Source organism: Capsicum annuum, chromosome 2, assembly GCF_002878395.1.
Source record: "Capsicum annuum cultivar UCD-10X-F1 chromosome 2, UCD10Xv1.1, whole genome shotgun sequence".
NCBI classification, from domain to species: Eukaryota; Viridiplantae; Streptophyta; class Magnoliopsida; order Solanales; family Solanaceae; genus Capsicum; species Capsicum annuum.
Window position 1 is genome coordinate 126,372,971 of NC_061112.1, and position 24,479 is coordinate 126,397,449.

At 34.5% G+C, this 24,479-nt stretch overlaps 1 protein-coding gene and 1 pseudogene across 1 annotated transcript; both read right to left on the reverse strand.

Annotated features, from left to right (window-relative positions):
* Positions 1-567: 567 nt before the first annotated feature.
* Positions 568-2,198, reverse strand: LOC107858124 (annotated as a pseudogene).
* Positions 2,199-15,325: 13,127 nt separating this feature from the next.
* On the reverse strand, positions 15,326-16,798 carry LOC107859296 (senescence-specific cysteine protease SAG39-like). The gene is made up of 2 exons (XM_016704262.2): positions 16,221-16,798; positions 15,326-16,132 (listed from the first exon to the last, which is right to left on the reverse strand). Exons 1-2 carry the CDS (start codon positions 16,651-16,653, stop codon positions 15,543-15,545), a joined length of 1,023 nt encoding a protein of 340 aa, XP_016559748.1. The 5' UTR covers positions 16,654-16,798; the 3' UTR covers positions 15,326-15,542.
* Positions 16,799-24,479: the final 7,681 nt, after the last annotated feature.

Below are 24,479 nucleotides of genomic sequence, written 5' to 3' on the forward strand. Positions count from 1 at the left end.
AAGCCTGTCAAACAACAGTGATGAAGACTAAGTGAAGAACAAAGATCAAAGATGTTAAGAAGGCAGATCAAGTGAAGAAAATCAAGCCATAAAAGAAAAATTTGTTAGGATTTTTATCCTAATTTTCTTACCAAAATTGAGTTTTAGTTATGTATTGAAGTATAATAAAAGTAGTGCCATATTGCAACTTGATGGGATGGAAAAAGCCATTATAAGGTCAGCATTCTCGTTTCTCAAAACTCCTCCAATTCCAGCTTTATTGCTCTCTTGAGCATGTTGGTGTTTAACTTCAGAGTAATGTTTTTTGCTTACGGAGACTAGAAATAAGTTGAAGTATGATTATTACTTATTTTTACCCTTTTTTGTAGTTAGTCGATCATAAACAGAAAACAAAGTGCTTCATATAATTTAATCAATACGCTTTTTTATAATTTCATAAAGTTTCAATACAAAAGACTCAGAAAGTTTGCTTGCAAAAAGTTTTTGCTTGCACACGACCAATATTTTTTTCAACTCTTAATACTCCCAACACAACAACATATAAGAAAATAATTAAACACTGAATATTTTCTTAAAGGACTATCATATATATCATAGGATTGGATAAGAAGACAACTTGGTAATGTCACAATGTCCTCCAGGATTTCCAGTATCTCTTATAATTTTCATAAATCCATTCTCACCCCAATTTGTTCCCCATGAATTCTTCAACAACCAATATTTCTGACCCTGCTCATCAGTTCCATACCCTATAGCCGTTACAGCATGGTTAATACGATCAGCACAACTACCATGATAAGTTCCTCCTCTGTAAAATTGAAACTCTTGGCTAGTAGAAATTCCAAGCGACACTGGTTGTTTGGTTACGGCTTGTAACAATGCTGTTTCACTTTCAGGCACGACTTGATAGCCACTTATTTGTACTGCCGGTGGCTGCTCTTGACTTCTGCATGTGTATTGTTGACCTTGGTATGGATAATTTGATCGAGTTGAAATTCCTTCATTTTGTATGATGAATTCAAATGCATTGGTCATATAACCTCCATTACAGCCGTAATTGTTGTTGGTGCAATCGAGAAGTTCTTGCTCAGAGAGTTCAAGCAATTGACCTGTTGCAAGTTTGTAGGCTCCTTCTAGTGCTCCAACGGCAGAAAACGCCCAACAACATCCTAACATAGAAAAGTAGCATATTAGCTAATTAATATCAAAATTTATAAAAGAATGATAAATGCGATCTAGGATATATATGCAGTGGCAAATCTGGCAATAGTCAGGGTCAGTGAATTATGTTCTTTATATGTATTTATATATGTATGTGTGACTACTTGTTTTCTCTTTTGCTGACACATGCACACATATATATAGTTCAAGCTAGACAGTTATTTCTACAAATCATGTCTAATTTAGGAATGTCAAATCAATAGGATAAATGAAATCTAGATCGGTACCCGGCCGCCCAAAGGCTAAACAATGAGTCTTAATGCAAGCCGTCCAGCTCTTATCAAATTTTAGTTACTGAAATTTTTCATTATAGTTTGCTTAATTAGAAAATAAAAAGAAATTCTTTGATACGACTATTACTTATATGATATATTAAACGAAAAAAAATAGAAATATTTTGACAAGGTTGCCTAAATAAGCCAACTAATGGATGGTTTGAATTGAGAAGGTCAAAATGAGTTGAATCAATAATAACCCATTATTAAGCCGACCAAACTTGGACATGCATATTATCATGAGCTAATTTTTTTACTCTTACGATTATCTAAATTCACCTGCATGGAGGACATATAGACATTAGTTAATTAAAAGTGTTTTGTTGCATCTTACCACATTGACCTTGATGCTTCACTTGAGTCACAACTCCATTGTCTCTCCAATCCAAGTTAGACGGAATTTCATCATCAGTTAGATCATTGATCATGAATTCCGTCGACGGTATTGAAGAAGGTGATGAATGTGAAGAAGGCATGTTTAATGCAGTATACTTGGCAAAAAACTCTTCCGAAGTAATATCTGCAAATTCATTGATGCCTAACTTGTAAGACAGATTCCCTGCCTTATTGATTGACTCAATGAATTTCAAATTTTCTTTGAATATCATGAGTCGTTTTCCTTAGAACTTGAGAGTTAAACATTCCAACTATAAAGAACAATATTAGAATATTGTTGATCATCAATTCAATGTTAATAGCCATGTTTAACTTAATATGGTTTGATGAAAAGAATATTGTTGTAAGATGTAGGCTTGCAATTTATGTCTTCGTAGCAAGGCGTTTATATAGAGGCGTATATGGGAAATTATTTCATAATTAACAACTGGACCCCCAATTGATTTTTGGAAAAATAAGTCTTGATTTATTTATGTTATGAAAGTTCAAGTATGTATTCCTTTTTTCACGTTATTGACTTCCGGTCTTCCCAATGATATTATGATATTCTAGGAAATTATTATTAAAGTATCTATCTAGAAACTAAAATAATTAGTAATTACTCCCATAGCGAAATTTGGATCCCATAATCTTGGAATAAGATAATGGTGCAACAGCTCCTAAATAGGAAAACACTTGCTATAGTTTTGTTGGGGGAAAATACATATCACCAGTTTCGAGTTATTCATATTCTTTAAAATTAATAAGCCTCACTCAATTATTATGTAATGCCGCAATTACCGCAATTATTGTTTTAACATTCTGTCAACTTCTTTAAGTATACGCCACAAGCCCATGCCATTGCCAAATTTATTCATATTCTCAAAAAAAAAAAGAAAAAAAAAGGCAGTCTAGTGCACTAACGCTTCCGCTTGGCGTTGTGTTTCGTGGAAGGGCTCCACCGCAAGGCTGTATTGTACGCAGTCTTACCTTGCATTGCCAAGTTTACTCATCTTCTCAATGAGAAGAATATACATCATAGTAGTTTCTACTTTTTGCCAATTACTACGAATGAGCCGGATGTAAAAGATTTCGAGTTTTTAAGCCTGAAGAAATCTATAATAAAAAATATTTTTCTAGTATTAAAGAACATTTTTATCACAAACTTAATTTAAATTAGTCCGATCAATGAGTATCCAATACAAACAACGCTTCTACTTTCTAGTTCTTTATGCTTTAGATAAAATTTAAACACCTTTTAATTTTTTTGGTTTTATCTTTAGAAGAGAAAACATTAGTTCCTCCTAATTTGTAATGTTCGTAAATTATGCGGAAATGGAGCTTTCGCAAGTTCCGTCCGCCTTCTAAGCCTGTGGAAAATGAGATTAACTTTTCTCCAATTTCTTTCTCTATTAATTTAGATAAACGACAATTTTGATTGGTTAGATTGAGTAATTCTACATAGATTGATACATTAAATTGAAAGTAGCTTAAAAGTTGTTTATATGGGCTCATAATACAAGGATGTACTTCAGGAAAAAGTTGATTAAAAGTGAAATTATTCTTAGATCAGTGCTTTTCTCTTAACAATGAGTTATTCAATGTATAGCTATAAGCAGCAGCAGCAGAAGAACAAAATAAGAAGAGCAGAGAAGAAGAAGATGTTTAGAAGAGTAGAATGAGAAATCTTGTGTATTCAACTTCTTGTTGTCAGTAGTACATAGTCAGTTATCTATAGGAGAATCAACTACCACTATGTCTATATACTTCAACTAGCCATTAACAAGAGTAACTAACTATTTCAAGAAAACATTTATAACAAAATTTCTATTTTCCTGCACATAGCATACTCTTCTAGACTCTTCCAGCTTGTGATTTTTCTTTGTATTCAACACTCCTCAAGCTAGGAAGGTGAAAAAATATCACACATTCTTAGCTTGTGATTTAGATGCACTTGTTGAGCCTTGGTGAGGCCTTTGGTCAGTATATCTGCAGGCTGATCTTGTGTAGCAATGTAGTTTGTAGTGATCATCCCTTGGCTTATCTTTTCTCTTATGAAAAAATAATCAATGTCAATGTGTTTAGTTCTTTCATGATAGACTGGATTGACAACTATTTGAATAGCTGATTTGTTGTCACTAAACACCTTGACTGATAACTTTACTTCCATTCCAATCTCCTCTAGTAATCCTAGTATCCAAACCAGCTCAGCTATTATAGCTGCTAAACTTCTGAATTTAGCCTTAGCTGAACTTTTGAAAATAGTTGCTTGTTTCTTTGACTTCCAGCATACAACTGCTTTTTCAATCTTTACAAAGTAATCAGTTACTGATCTCCTAGTTTGAGGACATGATGCCCAATCTGCATCATAGTAAGCACTCACCTGACCACTTGGTTCACTAGATAGTAACATACCCTGACCAGGTTGAGTTTTAACATATCTTACAACTCCGATTGCAACATCTATGTGAGACTTCATTTGTTCTTGTAGAAACTGACTTAGTGTTTGTACACTAAATGTATTATCAGGCCTAGTCATGGTTAAGTATAGTAGCTTTCCAATCAATTTATGATATGCACCTTGATCTGCAGGAGGATTATAGTAAATTGTAACTGTTTGATATGATCATCAAACTGTTTTGAGGTCAATTTGACATTGTAGTCCATAGGAGTGACCACTAGTTTAGCTGCTGTCAATCCCAACTCTTCTAGAGTGTACTTCCTTTGGTACATTAGTATCTCTTTGCTTGACTTTGCAAATTTTAGGCCAAGTAAGAACCTTAACTTACCTAGATCCTTCATTTTGAAGCTTTGTTATAGAATAACCTTTGCATCTTCTATCAGTTTCAAGCTATCACCAGTGATTAACATGTCATCAATATACACAAGTACCAAATTGATTTCTTCTAGTGTCATTATATATAGAGATGGATCATATTGGCTTTGAAGAAACTGATATCTCAATAAGACTTTTGATAGCTTTGTATTCCATTGTCTAGGTGCTTGCTTTAAGCCATATAGGTATTTGTTTAGTCTGCATACTGCATTTTCCCCTGACTGGCAAATCCCTAAGGCAATTCCATATAGATTTCATCAGTGAGATCACCATTTAGGAATGCATTATAGACATTCATTTGATGGATAAACCAATTTTTCATGGCGAAAGTAGCAAGAACAGTTCTTATTGTTTTCATCTTCACAACTGGAGAGAAGGTTTCTTTATAATCAATCCCTTCTCTTTATCCATAGCCCTTTGCTACAAGTTTGGCTTTAAACTGCTCAACTTCACTTGAAGCCTTATATTTCACCTTATATATTCATCTACAACCAATAGCCTTTTTACCTTTAGGCAAAGGAACAATCTCCTAAGTGTGATTGAAGTTTAAGGCCTCTATTTCATTCTTCATTGCTTTCACCCATCTAGGATCTTTGCAGGCCTTAGAGTTGTTTGTATGCTTAGTAACACATGATTTTTTCAACACATAACTCTTATAGCATTGAGATAGTTTATCATATGACACATGATGATTAGCAAGAGCATGAGGTACCTTCTTTGTATTCTTAAAGATAAAATTATTCATCCATGTTGGTGACTTCCTTTCTCTAGTTGACTTCTTTTGATCTTGACATGCAGATGGTTGAGCTGCGGGTTGTGTAGCATTAGGAACCCTCTGTGGTTGCCGTTCTTGCTGAGTAACCTCTTGATTCCTGTTTGATCTTCTTCGATAAACCTTGGTTATGATCTGTCTAGGTGTAGGCATACTAAGCTGTAGTTTCTCTTGCTGGTTAACTATGTTAGGAATTTGTAACGCCTTGAAAATGGGTCCCAAGACGACAACGGTGCTTAGAGTCATAAGTGATCCCAATCTAACCCTTCTACTGGAATAACTCATAAGCAACTGAATAAAATACATAAATCTGAATGGAATAAGTGGAGTATAACTCTTTTCAGAATCTGATCAACACAAAACTAAATTAAAATAATTACAACTCTGCTTTTACAACGAAACTGAAATCAAATACATTAACTCTACTGACTGTCTATAAAGCCTCTACTATTATTGACTATAGGTAGTCGGGACATGACCCCCAGCTATCCCAAATCCATTCGACTGAATAAAGAAAAATAAAAGACTGCTCAAACTATATAATTGACTCGAGCCCTTGAATTAAAAGGACTTATCACCTGCTGACAGGAAGTTGCAAACTGCCTGAATATGGTGTGCGTGCTATAACTCATACCTACATTATAAGATAACGTAGCACATAGACATATATGTGGATCAGTACTTTTGGAATATGCTCAGCATGTGGGGGTGAATGCATAAGTAGAAATAATTTCTCAATGTTATCAAAATTTATAAAAATATGCATGGTAAATATAGATGACTCACATAAGTTGGAATATCTGAAAACTGAAAATCATAATCATGAATAACAAAACATGTTGCAAAAATCTAGTGAGTCATAAAATTTAGTTTCTAAAAACTGTACTTGTATTCCATTTTCAAAATCAGGCTGTCTAAGTGGAGAAAGGACCCACTTTCTGAAATATGGAAATATGAAAGCTGAAATCTGTAACTAATGCCTCATATAAAGCAATAACTGAAAAATGTTAGTGAGCCTTTACACTTAGTTTCTAAATGCTTTTCTGTTATTCTGTACTTTTTTCTATAAGCTGTAGGAAATACTTTTAAAACTATTCTGAAAATCTTTTCTATTAGGGAAATTCTTTTAAAAGATTTTCTATTGTTCTTTACTAGTAGGGAGGTTCTCTTACCCGACATAAACCATGTGAGCTATTATGGAGTCCAACGTCTCATTCCTCTAAGGGAAAAACCTCATTTTGGGGAAAGGTGTCATACTCTTTCCAAGGAGTATAATCTGAGCTAAATGATCACATCTGTAATTGCCATCCATATAGAAATGGGAATGCTGAATCTGTACCTACGTTGGCTCGTAGTTCTAGGAAAGTAGGAGCGCTAAATCCACACTTTTTGCTCGGTGCTAAATACTACTCCCTTTAATCTATATGCTCATTCTGTAGGAAAATCCACTTTAAAAAGTCATAATGTTTCATACTGAAAGCTAACTGTGCATCTGTTAATTCAAAAACTGAACTTAAGCTGTAAATTAGATTCTATATCTTAGCTAAAGATCAAAAGGATCAAATCTTTATTCAAAGCTATTTATAATCATATCATGGAATGCTTAAAACCATAATCATTCTTGAAATATCAACATACAACTAGGGTCTAATAACTCATACTTCAAATTCATGTCAAAACATCATAATATTCATAGTTAATGATGTAAATAATGGTAATTTTTTCTGCAATACGCATAAAAATATGCAAGAAAACATGCAATTCAACATCTACAATACTTGAAATCTCCTAATCTTCAATTGGTGATAAATGGGTATAAACCCCAAACTGAAATTCATGTAATTTCATATAAAAATCAACTTTAAATTAAATTTTGGGCACAAAGATGAAAGGATTATCCTTGTTGAAAAACTCCACATACCTTATTTGATAAATTGAATGAAAAAGCTTGAACTTTGAATCTCTAATGGTGTTCTTGAAGCTTATTCTTGAAGTTCTTGAACCCGGAAGCTTGGATTATTAACTTTCTTAGAGAAGATTTGATGAAGTTCTTGAGGAGCTAGGATTTTCTTGGACAGAATAAGAATGTGTATAATGCTTTTGGGGGATGAAATTAAGTGCTATGGGCGGATTTGGGTGAGGGGAAGTGACCAAAGTGCCCCTAGACCTTTCGAAAATGAATTAGCGTATGAAACAGTTTTGTAACGCACTGGCCATTGTGTCACGTTGCTATCGCGCTGGCTTACTGCCTCATACGAAAAACGCTATTATTTTTTGCCCGGGTATTGGATTTAGGAGAAATTGGTATCGTTGGAAAGCTAATAACTTAAATTTAAGGGGAGATGATAGGATAAGTAACCAAGTCAGATTCTCAGATTCTAGTAGTGCTACCAGTGTGGGAGGAAGTTGCCCGATTCATTCTTATTTCAGTATTAGTACTTTAGTCATCACGATATCTACTCATGCCTTATATGTCAGCTCCATGACCATAGTTTTGCTCATGCATATCATAGAAAATCATGTACTCTCCTAGTCCCTAGTATGAGGAGTTTCAGATCATTTGGTTGTACGAATCATGATCTAGGAATTTATGAACTCCAAACTCAAGTCATGCAGCTCATGACTCATGTACTCATGCATTATAGTATGCTCAGTTCCCATAACTCATGCTACACTCAGCGAAATTCAGATTTTGTCATATATATCCTCAGTTTAGATCTCTTGATGAATCCATGATGTTGATATTCTATTCCCCAGGCCTCAGTTAAGTGTCAAAGTTATCTTTTCAAGTTTTAGGACCTTATGTTTTTACCTTTTATTGAACTTTCCTTGTGTAATGATAATGGTGATGAGTAATTGTGTAGATGGGAGAGAGTAAATATTTCTTATTGCTGAAAGATTATTACATGCTTGTTTTAGCTAAGGCTATAAGTGTGAAGTAAGATTGAGGCCAAGTCTTTGATACATGTCATGGTTAGTGGAAATTTTGAGTGTATATTATTGGGGTAGTGCATAGAAGTAGTTAATGATAGAGATTTGGAGGATGTGAGAAAGATGATATTATGGGTGTTAGCTTAGACGTTCATATGTGGTTATAACAATAGGCTTGAATTCCATATTGGTGTATAAGTGGATGAATATGTTGCGCATTAGTTTCCGACCTTTCCGACCTTGGAATGTAAATCTTTAAATGAATTCATGATCGGGGTTGTCAATAGCACATCTTGTGTAAGTTTCAGATTTTTGGGCAAGGTTTAAGACCTTTTTGGATGGTAAAAGCAGTGAGGCAACATGATATGGCCGCGACGTATCTCTTATCGTGCTGGTAGAGAGCAATGCGATGCATCACATATCACGTCGGTAGAAGTAACACGATGCGTTATTTATTTTGTTGGTAGTCCAGTTCCGTTATGGTGTTATATATTGTCCCTTGTGATTTCGAGTTAGGATTGACCATAGTGGGAGGAATTAGTTCAGTTTAGACATTAGTAGATGGATTTATGATCGACCATGTGAGAATAGAATTTGAATCAATGAATATGGGATTTAAGGGGAATAGTATAGTTGAAGGAGTATTTGAGAAGTGATACTAAGCTTGGAAATAAGAAGTTGCATTGCATAAGGCCTAAAAATTCTAACCTAGCTTATAATCTATATGTCTATATTCCATGCTATAGAGTGGTGTCAATGTTGTGATTCCTTAGTCAGATGTCTTGTTCAGATCATGCCTAAAATTCTTTGCTCCCTAACATTAGTAGAATTTCATATAAGAGAGTTAAAGAAATACTCTATTTGAGTATGAGCAGTTAGTATGATCCAGTCCATATAGACTGCAATCCCATTTAACAATCAATCAGATAAGTTCTTATAGATTTCTGACTTTCTATCTAGCCTTACTATCCGAAGTATCATACATATGGTCATTCTAAGAGGTAATTTGTTCCATCTATGTAAATTGCAAATTCAGCTCAGTCCATGCATCAGGTATCAGTTTTAGATTCAAATATTTAGTCATGATTCGGTTCATAAGTGTTTAGTAAATGATTTTAGTATTCCAACTCAGACAGTGTAATACCCCTAATACGATCTTAGTCTTATTGTCTAATGATTTGTACTTGCATAAGCTATCACTTTGTTGTTTTATATGTGTGACTTTATCATGAACATTTCAAGCGAATTCTAAACTCTCAGCATGAATCAGCCCCTTATAGTAAGTAAAGGCAAATCAGCTCAGTAATCAGTTTCCTGATGAAAGTTTTAATGGTTTAGCTCAGTTATATCCCTTATTAGTAGACACATCATGTATAAATTATTCCATACTTCTAAGACTTCAAAAAATTCCTATCCATCATTCGAGGATGAATGATTCTAAGGGGGAGATAATGTAACACCCCATATTTTCGCGCTAGAATTCTAACTGTCATTCCTACACGTGTAAGCTCTAATTCAAATGATTTCCATATGAATATAAGCTTCATGATATTTATTCTCATGTTTGATGTGATTTATAGGTGAAAAATGTTCATAAGAATCACTTAGAACAAAGTTGATCTAAGAGCCTTTGATTCGTCCAAAGTTTGGTATTCGATTCTACAAGGGACTACTTTAAACATGTATAAGTTTTTATATATGTAGAATTTTGCAGCTCAAGACCCACCAAATTGTAGGTACCATTCTAAGTCTGTAAAACCCCCTTAACTAAACTCTAAGCTGGACTACAATCCTTGAACTCTAGAGTCTGGGATATAACAATACACGTAAATAATAAAATTAATCCGATAGACTACACCGGAAAGTGTAAAACCCACTGCTAATACTTTCTTCTAAGATACAACTCTATTTTTCTATAGCCCAGTAGCCATCATAGAGTACTTGAACACTTACTAACTTAGAATCTTCATGAGTATCCCCATAGCCGGAGTGAACACCATCTAGTGCTTCAACTCTTATTTCTATTAGCTCAATCTTCAAAAACTCAAACTTAGATTCTAACACTTAACATGGATATCACCAAACCTATAATGACCCATACTACTTCCATCATAGCCTACAAATATCATACCTCTAAACTTATATTTCTAAACCATGAGAATCAAGATCATATCAAAAGGCTCAACATTATCAATCATACTCCTTAACTTAGCCATTAAGAGCACCATATACTACATCACTAGCCTCCCTCCACTTAGCAACTCAAGGATACTACTAAAAATACATAACACATAATAACCTTAGAAAATAATGCAATCCCATATCACCTTGGGCACACCTCTACATCATACATGCAACATCAGACTTAATCTCAAATCAATAAACTTAAATTCTTCCATTCACTATTTCAAGCCTATAGGTTCACCTTCATATAACTAGTATCACTAACCAAGAAACCATCATATCCACCTTTATAACCATTCACTGTTCAAACTTAGTGCCTAGGGCTAGGCATGATTAAAAACCCAACCTCACATACTATTCTCACTTGGAAGCTATAAAATAAGACATCAAGAAACACTAGTCCACTAGAACCCCATAATAACAATAATTGATATTGAGCGTATGGCCTATCTTATTATAATCCATTAACACATCCTCCCTTTACACGTCATTACTATCCACCCATCTATACACCTAAATTTCTTTCATAGTTCTATAAGTTTCAACTAAACTCCCTTTGTGCAACCTCAAGGGAAGCCTTAATCAATAATAATAAACCACCAAATACTTTATTAATAATCTATACTTTTCTAACATAATAATTACCATTAATAACTCCTTTCATACTTCAAGCAAACAATAATTCGCCTTAACTAATAACTCCTTCTTTATCTTTCACTAAACTAACACACAAGGACATATCACCATAATGCAAATTCTATAGCATGCATAAGTTTATCTCTATACTTTCTATCAGTCGTCATTCCCACTTTCTTGTCATTGCACTTCTATACCCATACTTTCAACCATAAGAAGGTTCTACTACTTATGAATCATAACACTCCAAGTTGTAATATCCCTCAAATGCATACTTTATTCAACAATCTAGGTTCATACTATCTCCTCTTATGAACACTATTTGTATTGAAGGAATAATGAGGAATCTGAATGCATATCTTATTCTGTCTTAACTGAACAGCTCATATGGATGAGGACTTAAATTTCAATTTGAGGAAATTATAACACACCAGTGAGCTCCTCTCATGCCCCTTGTATGACTTCTGAAGTTACTAATAGAAAATCTGAAAGCATCATTTTAGGATGAATTGGAACTTGCTAATCATTTGATCTCAAGAATATAACATAGATGGAGAATTATGGAGTGACACACGAATCAATAGAAGTTTTTGAGAGAAGAACTTTACAGCACGATCTAGAGTATGAAAGAAGAGAAACTTTTCTTAAATACCCTGTAGCCTCTCGAAGAAAAGTACTGATGTCTCCGTACTTTTCCGCAAGACTTTACTAGACACGGCTTCACAGACACCCTAGGACACTTGAACTCTGTGCTTTGATACCAAGTTTGTAACGTCCCAAAAATGGGTCTCGAGACATCACACGGTACTTAGGGTCACAACTGATCCCAAGCTAACCCTTCAACCGGCATAACTCATAAGCAACTGAATAAAGTACATAAATATGAAAGGAATAAGTGGAAGATAACTCTGTTCTGAATCTGATCAATACAAAACTAAATTAAAATGATTACAACTATGCTTTTACAACAAAAATGGAATCAAATATATTAACTCTACTGACTGTCTATGAAGCCTCTACTAGTATTGACTATAGGTAGTCGGGATATGACCCCCAGTTATCCCAAATCAATACAACTGGATAAAGAAAAATAAAATACCGCTCAAACTATATGATTGACTCAAGCCCTTGAATTAAAAGGACTCATCACCTGCTGAAAGGAAGCTGCAAACTGTCTGAATATGGTGTGCGTGCTATAACTCGTACCTACATTATGAGATAATGTAGCACATAGACATATATGTGGATCAGTGATTTTCAAATATACTGAGCATGTGGGGGTGAATTCATAAGTAGAAATAATATCTCAATGTTATCAAAATTCATAAAAATATGCATGCTAAATGTAGATGACTCGCATAAGCTGGAATATCTGAAAACTAAAAATCATAATCATGAATAACAAAACATGTTGCAAAAATCTAGTGAGTCATAACATTTAGTTTCTAAAAGTTGTACTTGTATTCCATTTTCTAAATCAGGTTGTTTAAGTGTAGAAAGAACTCACTTTTACATCTGAAATCTGAAAGCTGACATCTGTAACTAATATCTCATATAAAGTAATATTTGAATAAAATTGGTGAGCCTTTACACTAGTTTCTAAAAGTTTTTTTTTGTTATTATGTACTCTTTTCTATATGTTGTAGGAAATACTTTTAAAACTATTTTGAAAATCTTTTCAATTAGGGAAATTATTTTAAAAAGCTTTTCTATTATTCTTTACTAGTAGGGAGGTTCTCTTAACCGACATAAATTATGTGAGCTATCATGGAGTCCAACGTCTCGTTCCCTTAAGGAGAAAACCTCACGTTGAGGAGAGATGTTATACTCTTGAGTAGTAACTTTATTATAGATAAAATCAAAGAAAACCAAGATAGGCACACATTCAGAAAAATAGATTAGTCGAGCATCTATGCTTGATCATATTCTCATTCTTGAGTTCAAGAGATCCTTTAATATTCGTGACCTGCACTAAATTAAATTAAAAGTTATTGACAGAAAATGTTGTAGCAAATCAGCTCAAATGTAGCAAGATCGGCTCAATAATGTGGCAGAAAGTTTGCATCAATATGCATCCACAATTATATGCTTCCACATAGGATAATAAATAAAGAAAAAGAAAAAACAAATAAAAAATATAAAAGGAAAATTCTAAAAGGGGAAAAGGGGGGCTCATTCTTTCATCATCATCATCTCCACAGTAACAACAATCACCAAATCATCTTCCTCACAAGAAGAACAAAAATAAATCGAGGGAGAGAAGAGAGAATCACACAAGAGAGAAAAAAAATGAGAAAGAAACAGTACCATGAACAGTGTTGTGAACAATACCGTAAAAAATGTTGTGAACAGTACGTGAACAGTGTCGATTTTTGGGTTCGATTGGATTTACGGAGCTTCAGTTTTGGGTCTCAAATTTTTCAATACGGAGTTGGAGTTCGTCATTGTTGAGGTCCTATTAGTAATTCTATAGTTCGGTCTTTCTTGGTTTTATTATCAACAAAATCGATTCTTCAAAGATCTATCTCTCAACTCTACTTTTTTATTATATCGAAGTTGGTTGATGCGGTTTTGAATATTTCGAGAAAAATGTTAATTGTTGTTGTGGATATGAATGATTGGTATGCTTAAATGTTTGAATCTTCGTTGGGGTATGTGTTGTTGGTTTCGGATTTTGAAAAGTGATTTGATAGTCGAACTGGTTTAATAATGTGGTTAAAAATGGATTTGGGGGATGAAATTGAGAAATTGATAAAAAAGTTGAATTTAGATTAGCTTTGGTTTATTGTTGTTTTGTTTAATTTGTAATGAGCTTGAATATTGTTGGAATGTGATAAAATTATGATATGTTGAAATGGATAGACGAATGTTGGTTCGGGTAGGCAAAAATTTAGGAATAAGTTTTCTTGTTGAATGTTTGAATGTGGAATTTGAGTTGAACGGTTTGGTTTTAGTTCTTGCATTTGGAAATGTATTCATTTAATCGGGGAATGCCCCACGATCACTTGTATTTATTCACCGGGGAATGCCCAAAGTATTTTGTCTTTGGAGAACGTCCGTGATGAAGGTCCGAGGCATCGGGTAGCATGGGAGCATAGTATAAAATTAGTGTAGGGTAGAATAGGATTTACATTTTTGCATTCTTTTTCTATTTTGGACTATATAATTGGACTGGACACTGTTTTTGGATTTGTTTGCTTGATTGATCGTTTTATTTATGTTTGGTGTGGTTTATACATTCATAGTGTCCAAATTAATTAGCTGATATACTCCACCAAGCGACCGTGATCGAACCACGGGATCGAGGGGTGCCTAACACCTTCCCCTCAGTCAACAGAATTCCTTAGGTGGAATCTCTGTTCGCGGATCAGTTTTATAGAGTCAAAACCGTTTTGAAAAAGAATATCCATGGGTGACTTGGCACACCTGATTTATGCCAAGTGGCAACTCTGAGTTTTGAAACTAATAAATCCTTTTTCGAAACAATTTTCATCTTTTGTCACTTTAATAATAAAACCCTTTCGAAACTTAAAAATTAATTCTTTTTGGGAGTGAAAAAAAAAGGGGTATGACATATAAAATGTTATACACTTTTAAATTAGACCCATATAGAATCAAATACCAAACTTTGGACGAATCAAAGGCTGTTAGCTCAACTTTGTTCTAAGTGATTCTTATGAACATTTTTCATCTCTAAAGCACATCAGACATGAGGATAAAGATTATGAAACTTATATTCACATGGAAACCATTTGAATTAGAGCTTACATGTGTAGTAACGACGGTTAGACTTCTAGCACGAAAATATGGGGTGTTACAGAACTTATAGGAGAATCAACTACCACTATGTCTAAATACTTCAGCTAATCATTAACAAGAGTAACTAACTATTTCAAGAAAACAGTCATAACAGAATTTCTATTTTTCTGCACATAGCATACACTTCTAGACTCTTTCAGCTTGTGATTTTCCTTTGTATTCAACAAAAAGGGAAAAAAAGGATGTCCTCTCCTCTCCTCTATTCTTTCTTCAACAGTACTTATTGATAATTAGTTTTTGTGTCTGGATAAACCTGCTTATTTTGGGCCAAGGGTGACAAAAGATTATATAGAACTTCCTTGCTGAATGCTGAAATTTTCACATACAAACTTTTGTTTTAACACTTAGAATGTACATATATATATATACAACGAGTTTGTAACATTTATACAGTAGACACACCACATAATCTATGAACAAGGTGAATAACAATAGTGTTTAAAGACGAAGCATTACCAATAGCAACTTGGCATCAAGCTTCTCTGCTATTTAACTAAGCAGTTGGATAAGAACCTTCCATAGCAATTCCACAAAGTCCTTCCTCAGCATCAATGCCTCTTTGCATTCTAATGTAACCGTTCTCGCCCCAGCTAGTCCCCCACAAGTTCTTGACTAACCAATACTTTGTCCCATCACTAGTTTTTCCATATCCAACAGCTGTTACACTGTGATCTAACTCTATCCCACATTCTCCAGTAAAAACACCACTAGAGTAGAACTGGAAATCTGAGCCACTAGCATCAATGGCGACCGATACCAGTTGCATAGCAACAACATTCAACAGAGCAGATTCACTAGTGGCTGGAACATCTTCATAACCAGTAATCTTAGCAGCATGGCTGGATTCCTTTACGGTTTTGCAAGTCCCATCCGTTCCCTCGTATGGATAATTAGATTCAGTAGCGAGACCGTGATTCTTCATGATGAATTTAATAGAATCATCCATAAGACCTCCCTCACATCCCATATCTGAACTTGTGTTGCAGTCCACGAGTTCTTGCTCAGATAAAGATATCAACTTACCAGTTTTGATCTTGTTGATCCCTTCAGTAGCAGCAACAGCGGAAAATGCCCAGCAACATCCTACAGTATTATCAGCTTATGCTAATAAGCTTCTTTTTTCGTTAAAAATACGAGGATATTATTAACAGGACCTAATTTGAATACTTACCACATTGCCCTTGATCCTTAACTCCCGTAACAGAACCCTTCTTTCTCCAATCCATGGTAGCTGGAGCAGTTATATTATCATACCTGAATGATATTGTTCTTGATGGTTCTCGATGAGAAGACATTTTGTATCCGTTGTGAGTGGCTCTAAATTCCTCATTTGTCAAATCCGCAAATCCATTGATGCTCAACTTATAAGGCCTAATTACAGCCTTGTTTGTAGACTCAATGTAATCAACATTGTCCTTGAATATTTTTAACCTTTTTGCCTTCTCTGCATCATCTCTGTACACATGCCCAAAGCGAGCCATCCACTTCTCGTGTTTCTGGACCTTCGAGGCTTCACTTAAGTCACGAGATGTGGCTTGAGAAGCCCACATTACTAACACTAGTAAAGCTAGAAAAACAAGTTTCCAATTGATTGTCAAAGCCATTTTCACCACTTAAATGTTTTTGTTGATTCTAATATGTCTCTGTTTGAATGTTGAGGATGAAATGCTTAAAGTGGCCATGGCATTTATAGTACTAACGTAGTGGTTATATTAAGATAACACCAATTTTATCATTTTCACTCCATGATTGAATTCCCTTGAAAGCACAGCAAGTTATATGAGAAAGTTTGGTTTTATGATAATGAAGATGGATTGTGCACGCAGTTTGATGTTCTCAAGTGATTATCTTGCAATGAACCTTCATTTGTAACTTTCTAATAAGTTTTATTACCATAATTTTGGAGCTATTAGCAATAACGAAGCTCCTTTATAGGCACATGGCAAAGTTTTCTGATATAGCAATGGAGTACTTGATCACTATGTTGTCCTATTTGCTAATCACAAATGCTTCTCTTTTGGCTTAAATGTGATGGGCAAAAGAACAAACAAAAGGTACATAGGAAATGAATCAGCAATATTTGAGAGATTGACAATGAATTCTTCCATATTCTTGAGCTCAACCCATTAGTTATATTGTCCGCTTTGATCTAGGCCCTCACGGCTTTAAAATGCATTATTATGAAGTAAAACTTGCTTACTTATATATCCAGCATCTCTCCTATGTTTTGTCGATGTGGGAATCCCTATCCTATGTTGCGGTGTTACATATGAAAAGGTGAGAAATCATACCAAAGGGAAGAAAAAGCCGGAGCAGTAGAACATAATGGTACGCATCATATACGCTGCTCTAAACAGTGAACATTTTCCTATAAAATAAGGACCTCGATTCACAGAAAATTTCATTATGTACAACAATTACGCTTCAACCAAAACAAGTTATGGTTGGTAAAGAATTTCATTCTGTAAATCTCCAAATTCGTATACAATTTGAAAGATCAGATGTGGTATAGCTCAATTGTGAACAACAATATTCGTTTCCAGTATGAGCTGAAAAAGATCAAAGCCAATGCTTTTGCTTGCACACGACTAATATTTTCTTTTAATTCTTAATACAACACAACAACATATAAGAAAATAATTAAACATTGAGTACTTTCTTAAGGATTGTCATATATATCATATGATTGGATAGGAAAGACAACTTGGTGATGTCACAATGTCATCTGCTTCTGTGCTTTACTATGTGTTTGTGTGATATCTTGTGCCTTGAGCCGGGGGTCTTTCGAAAACAACCTTTCTACTTCATCAGAGGTAGAGGTATGGACTGCGTACATCTTACACCCCCCAGACCCCACTAAGTGGGAATACACTGGGTTTGTTATTGTCGATTCTCACCCCAATTTGTTCCCCATGAATTCTTCAACAACCAATATTTCTGACCCTGCTCATCAGTTCCATACCCTATAGCCATTACAACATGGTTAATGTTGGAAACTTAAGGTTTTGATGAATGACAGTATGAATGAAACAAGTTGATACACGTGTTCCACTGATCCAACAAGTTTAAGAGTGTAGTCTACGGTGTAAATAATTAAAAATCAGAATGAGTTAAATCAGTGCAACTGGAAACTTCAACTACTGATCCCGTGGTGAATAGAACAAGTTGAATTTGATTCAAACACTTGATTATAAGGGAAAGCAAGTTGAGTTTAAAAAAGAGTCCTATGAAGAAGGAGTTTCACTTCTGAGCATAGTGTAGAAGGAGAAAGATTTTGAAAATTGCAGAAGTCTGTACAAAACGTACAATTTGAAGGACTCTTTGGGGAGTTGGAGTTTGACTACAACACTAAGGAGACAAGAGTTGGAATTGAAGAATGAGTCTCACTTGAAGTAGAACTCTATGCAATGAGAGTTCTGATTGAAGGGGGTGTTTGAAATAAAGAATGACTCTTTGAAGAGTTTTGCTTAAATAGAAGATGCATCAGTTAGAATAAACTACGAACCTAAAAAAGCAGAAAAGAACAATCGACAAAAAGACTTCACGAAGTGCCACTCAATCACTGAAGAAACATATTGAAGAACCTGGTCCTAAGTATAGAATCTAGCTAAGAGTTTTAGCGTTGATTTTTAGAGTTGTTCATTGTATTTGAAATATTAATATAATATTAGTTTCAGTGTGTTATAAACTAAACTATGAGATAGTCTTTGAGTTGGAAAAAAACTCAGAGACTTTGGGAATGCATACCTTGGGAGGTGTGTGTAGTAGAAATTAGAGTTTATAATTCCTAGTCATTGAGTTAAAGGAATTAGAGTTTATAATTCCTATTTGTTGGTTACAAGAGTTTTGTAATCAATAGTTGTTGAGGCTAAGAGTTATTTAGTGAAGTTGGGGTTAAATCCTGTAGAGGTGTTGGTCGTGGTTTTTTTACACCTTTTTGAGCTGGGTATTTTTCACGTAAAAATTGTTGTGTTCTTTACTTTTTGTTTTACTGCTTCCTTGGAACATGTCAGGCAACCCGTTTCATCGATAGAAAGCTCTTACGTTAAAGTCACTGATCAGTAGGGCATGTACTCTAACAAGTGGTATTAGAGCGGGTTGTCTTAAAAACGGCTTGTACCTAAGACAAAGATTAATATGATAAATTTCACACCACCTACTGGTCACAGTAAAGGTCAATCCACTATCTAACCTCCACTCTTTGATGTTCTCACTTCATTTGGTGAAAAGCTAGGATGGAAATGTTCATTCAAGGGGAAGACTATGAGTTATGGGATAGGATCACTGATGGTCCTACTATTCCAATGAAGTTAGAAAATGGTGAACAGGTCAAGAAGGTAAGAAGTGAGTTTACCGCTGATGACTTAGTGACATTAAAGAAAAATGCTAAGGCTAAGAACATCTTAGTCTGTGGACTAGGACCGGCTGAATACAATAGATTTTCAAACTGTACCACTGCTAAGCAAATTTGTGATGCACTAGTCAATGCACATGAGGGTACCTCTCATGTAAGAAAATTCAGGATTGCTCTTCTCTTTACTAAATACGAAGCTTTTAAGATTAAGGAGAATGAAACCTTGTATGAAATGATGACAGGGCTTACTACCTTGACAAATGAGTTGACTTCTTTTGGAAAAGTCATCACTGTTGAGGAACAAGTTGAAAAGGTGTTGAGGGTGCTACCAAAACCAAAATAGAATGTTAAAGTGATTGATATTAGGGAGGCAACTAAGGATCTCACAGGTATGACACTAGATGAACTATTAGGGAATCTGAGGACTTATGAAATGGAAATTGATGGAACTAAAGAGATAGCAGCCCCTGAGGATACCTTAGCTCTAAAGGCATAAGAAATCAAACTTGATGAAAACCAAGTTTCCTTTATAGCTAAGAACTTCAACAAATTCTTCAAAAAGAAAAAGGGAATAGGTAGAAAGAAATGGTCCAATGACAATTCAAATGGCTGCTACAAGTGTAGTAAAACTAATCATCAAATCAGGGATTGTCCTGTCTGGAAAATAGAATGGAGAAAGGAAAGGGCTGAAAAGGAATTGATAGAAAAAAACAAAAAGAAGGAAGAATATACAATAGCAAAATCTTGGGGATCTGACTCAGATGATGATGAAGTTGATGAAACAATACTCATTGCTCTTGGAGATTCAGACTTGGAAGAAGAAGATGATGCTTCTGAGGTAAGTATACTTGAACTTAAAGAAAAGTTGCATTTTTTTTTCTAAAAAAAAACTTATTTCCTTGATGAGTGCATTAATTGATGACTTCGAAGAATTAATTTATGATAGGGATAAGCTGTTCAACAGTGTTTCAAGCATCAAATTTGATTTTATTGATTTAGAAACATGCAAGAACACTGTTGAATAGGAAAACTACTCTCTCAAGAAATAGGTTGAGCAACTTGATTCTTCAAACAATGATCTTAAGTTTGAAGTTCTAAAATTGATACTTTGAAAAGGGAAAAAACATCAAGATTAAAGAAAAAGAAAAAGTTGAACTTGAATTGATCAAGTACAAAGAAGAGTGCAATAATGCAATAGACATGGTGAATAAACTGAGTCAAGAATTCTCTAAACTAAAACTTGACCTTGAAAGAGCAAATAGGTGGACAAATTCCTCAAGAATTTTTCATAAGCTGAGTGAAAGAAATCATAGTGAAAAAGCTGGTTTGGGTTTTAACAAAAGTCTTGATACTTCTCAAGACTTGTGCTATATCTGTGGAAACCTTGGACATTCAACCACTGAATGTCCAGTTGTTTCCAAAAACAGATCTAGTAGTCTAAATCTAGCAAATAAACTATCTCAGACCAAGGAAAGGATAAGTAAACCTGGTTAGAGAAACAGGTCACATAACCTGTTGCCTGCATGGGCTAAAAGAAATCTGATTTATCCATTTACTCATAAGAAAGGAACCAAGCTTGTCTGGGTGCCTAAATTTAACCCCTAATTTTTTTTGTAGGTGCGAGTGAAAGGAAGCAAACAAAATGTGTACATGAATAAAGCTTGCTCAAGGCATAAGACAGAAAGCAAATAAGTTTCTTTCACTCACCACATTAAAGGGGGAATGGATCTTTTGAAGATGGCAAAAAGAGCACCATTGCTGAAGTTGGAAAGATAGGGAAAAATAAACCAAAAGCCTTTGAAAGATGACCGAATTTGTAGTGCTGTGTAGGGGGAAGCAAGGGAAATCCTCTTTCAAAACAAAGAATCATATAAGTACGACCAAGTGTTTGTCCTGGTTCGTATGAATCTTTGTAGACTAATGTAAGAAGTAGAGAAGTTAAGAAGATGACAGTGAAACTGATGAGCATGGACAAAAACATGTTTTGCCACCTGTTCCATGACTGAGGGCATATCGACAGGGGGAATAACAAATCAATAATTTAGGACTATGGTATCCAAAGGAAATCAATTCACTCTTGTGGCCTATAAAGTTTTTGATTATGTGGATTACTTAATTGACTGAAAATACACCACTGACACTAAGTAGATAGCATTTTAAAAAAATAGGTTAGACTTGGGGATGATTAAAATTGCATGAACTCCCCTCGATGATTGGCTAGAATAACTGCTTTTTTAATCTTATTAGCTAAAATATTATTCGATTCAGTCTTGCACATTTAGTTGTGTGTCCCAATTCCAGATTTTTTACTCTTCTAACCTAATTTTGTATTAGACTGTACAAAAAAATAGGTACAAGCAAACAATTGTGATCAAAAAGTTCTTTTTATCAGGTATGTTCTATACTGACATAAGCATAGGCTGTCTAAGTTGAAATAGTTGAGCACACCTGTTCAATTCCTCACATTTCATCATTCCCTTGTCTTATAAAGCTGACGAATTGATTGACCAAACTTTCTTTGATTCTCTCCAAATAGTTGTGTACAAATGAGTTAATCCTACATCAGAAATTCCTTTTTCTCTCTCAACCAAAATATCAATTTTGTACCATGGATTTTCCAAACTTGATCATCATCACATGCAGGATATGTTTCTACAGAATAAAAAGGGACATGCTATCCCTTTTAGTTCCTAATTGCCTCAGATCTTTTAGAATTTCTCAGTCTTAGTTTAGGTTTGACATTTCAAACAATAATGGATATTTTTGAATAGATGAATCATGCTGCTCTATCTGGTTCAATAAGGAGGGCTAAAACTCATTGCAAAAATAAAAGATAAGAAAAATGATTTAGATGAGATAAATTCTGAATTAGAAGGCTGCATCTGACAGTCATGAAGCGGAATAAGTGGTCCTTCAGGCTAGGATCATGACTTTGAAGCTTGACCTTGATTGAGAAAGGGATGAAAATATTGAATTCATTCATCAATTAACACAGTTGATAATATCTGTTCCACCTTCCTCATCAGCTCCTCACTATTCGTATCCTTAGCCATGTTCAACTTTTATACCATATTTTTTTTAATGCTCAGTTGTTTTGCTTTGTTTAGTACTAGCTTAGGTTTAGTGTGAAACATGCTCTGGCAGTTAAATGGAATGGTTATCTTTGCTAAATTGACTAATTCTTTTGGTCTCTTTAATACATTACTATGTTGGCTAAAGTCTTTGTCTGATTGTTTTGGTGATAGCTCTAGTGGCCATGTATATCATAAAAAATCACTTTGTCTAGTATATTATTGCATTGAAATGATTTTTGATGATGCCAAAAGGGGGAAGATAAGAGGGTTGTTTAATGTTTATAACCCATAGACTAACTTATTTCATTCTAATATTTTATACTTTAATTAGTGCCTACAGGTGAAGATGTTTGAATGTACAAAGACAAGAGGTTTGTCATCATAAAAAAGGGAGAATTTGTCGGAATCTTGAAGTTTTGATGAATGACAATATGAATGAAAGAAGTTGATATATGTGTTCTACTGATCCGATAAGTTTAAGAGTGCAGTCTGCAGTATAAATAATTAAAAATCAAAATGATTTAAATCAGTGCAGCTGGAAACTTCAACTTACTGATCATGTGGGGAATAGAAAAACTTAAATTTGATTCAAACACCCGATGATAAGGGAAAATAAGTCGAGTTGAAAAAAGAGTCCTATGTGAAGAAGGAGTTTCACTTCTGATCATATCCTTAAGAGTCCTATGTGTAGAAGGAGAAAGATTGTAAAAATTATAGAAGTCTATACAAAACATATAATTTGAAGGACTCTTTGGAGAATTGGAGTTTGACTACAACACTAAGAAGACAAGAGTTGGAATTGAAGAAGGAGTCTCACTTGAAGTAGAACTCTATGCAATGAGAGTTCTGATTGAAGTGAAAGTTTTAAATTAAGAATAACTCTTTGAAGAGTTGTGCTTAAATAGAAGATGCATCAGACACAATAAACTATGCACTTAAAAAAGCAGAAAAGAACAATCGAAGTGCCACTCAATCACTGAAGAAACACATTGAAGAACCTGGTCCTAAGTATAGAATCTATCTAAGAGTCTTAGCATTGATTTTTAGAGTTGTTCTTTGTGTTTGAAATATTGATGTAATATTAGTTTCAGTGTGTTATAAACTAAACTAGGAGCTAGTCTTCGAGTTGAAAAAAACTCAGAGATTTTGGGAACGCATACCTTGGGAGGTGTGTATAGTTAGGAATCAGAGTTTATAATTCCTAGTCGTAGTTAAAGAAATTAGAGTTTATAATTCCTATTTGTTGGTTACAAAAGTTTTGTAATCAGTCGTTGTTGAGGCTTAGAGTTATTTAGTTAAGTTGGGGTTAAATCCTGTAGAGGTGCAGGTCGTGGTTTTTGTACACCTTTTTAAGACGGGTGTTTTCCACGTAAAAATCACTGTGTTCTTTACTTTCTGTTGTACTTCTTCCTTTGAACACGTCAGACAACCCATTTCATTGATAGGAAACTCTAACATTAAAGTCACCAATCAATAGGGGACGTACTCTAACAGTTAATACGATCAGCATAACTACCATGATAATTTCATCCTCTGTAAACTTGAAACTCTTGGCTAGTAGAAATTCCAATGGAGACGGGTTGTTTGGTTACGGCTTGTAACAATGCTGTTTCACTTTTAGGCATGACTTGATAGCTACTAATTTGTATTGCTGGTGTCTGCTCTTAACTTCTGCATATGTATTGTTGACCTTGATATGGATAATGTAACACCCCATGATATCCTCAATTTAATACCTTACTCCGTAGCATAAATAAAGGGTTAATTATCTGAAAAATTTCCTAAGTGTCAAAAGGGCTTAGTCACATTTTTAAGCTCCTAAACTTGTGTGATCTCTAAATCTTTTTTTCAACCTTGAGATATGAATTTTAGAGTTGATTCATGTTTGGGGGAGTGAAGGAGATGTCTCAAAGAAGTTTTGGATTTTTCAGACATGGGACGGGACGTGTTTGGATGTTGGAAATAGTGGAACAACGCAAAGTCGGCACGCCGCATCGATGAT

What these genes read in the sequence shown, in the direction of transcription:
- LOC107859296 (XM_016704262.2), bottom strand. Translation starts at nt 16,653, where the DNA reads ATGGCTTTGACAATCAATTGGAAACTTGTTTTTCTAGCTTTACTAGTG. An exon ending in TAAGGATCAAGGGCAATGTG is followed by an intron (nt 16,133 to 16,220) that starts GTAAGTATTCAA and finishes ATAATACTGTAG; the next exon opens with GATGTTGCTGGGCATTTTCC.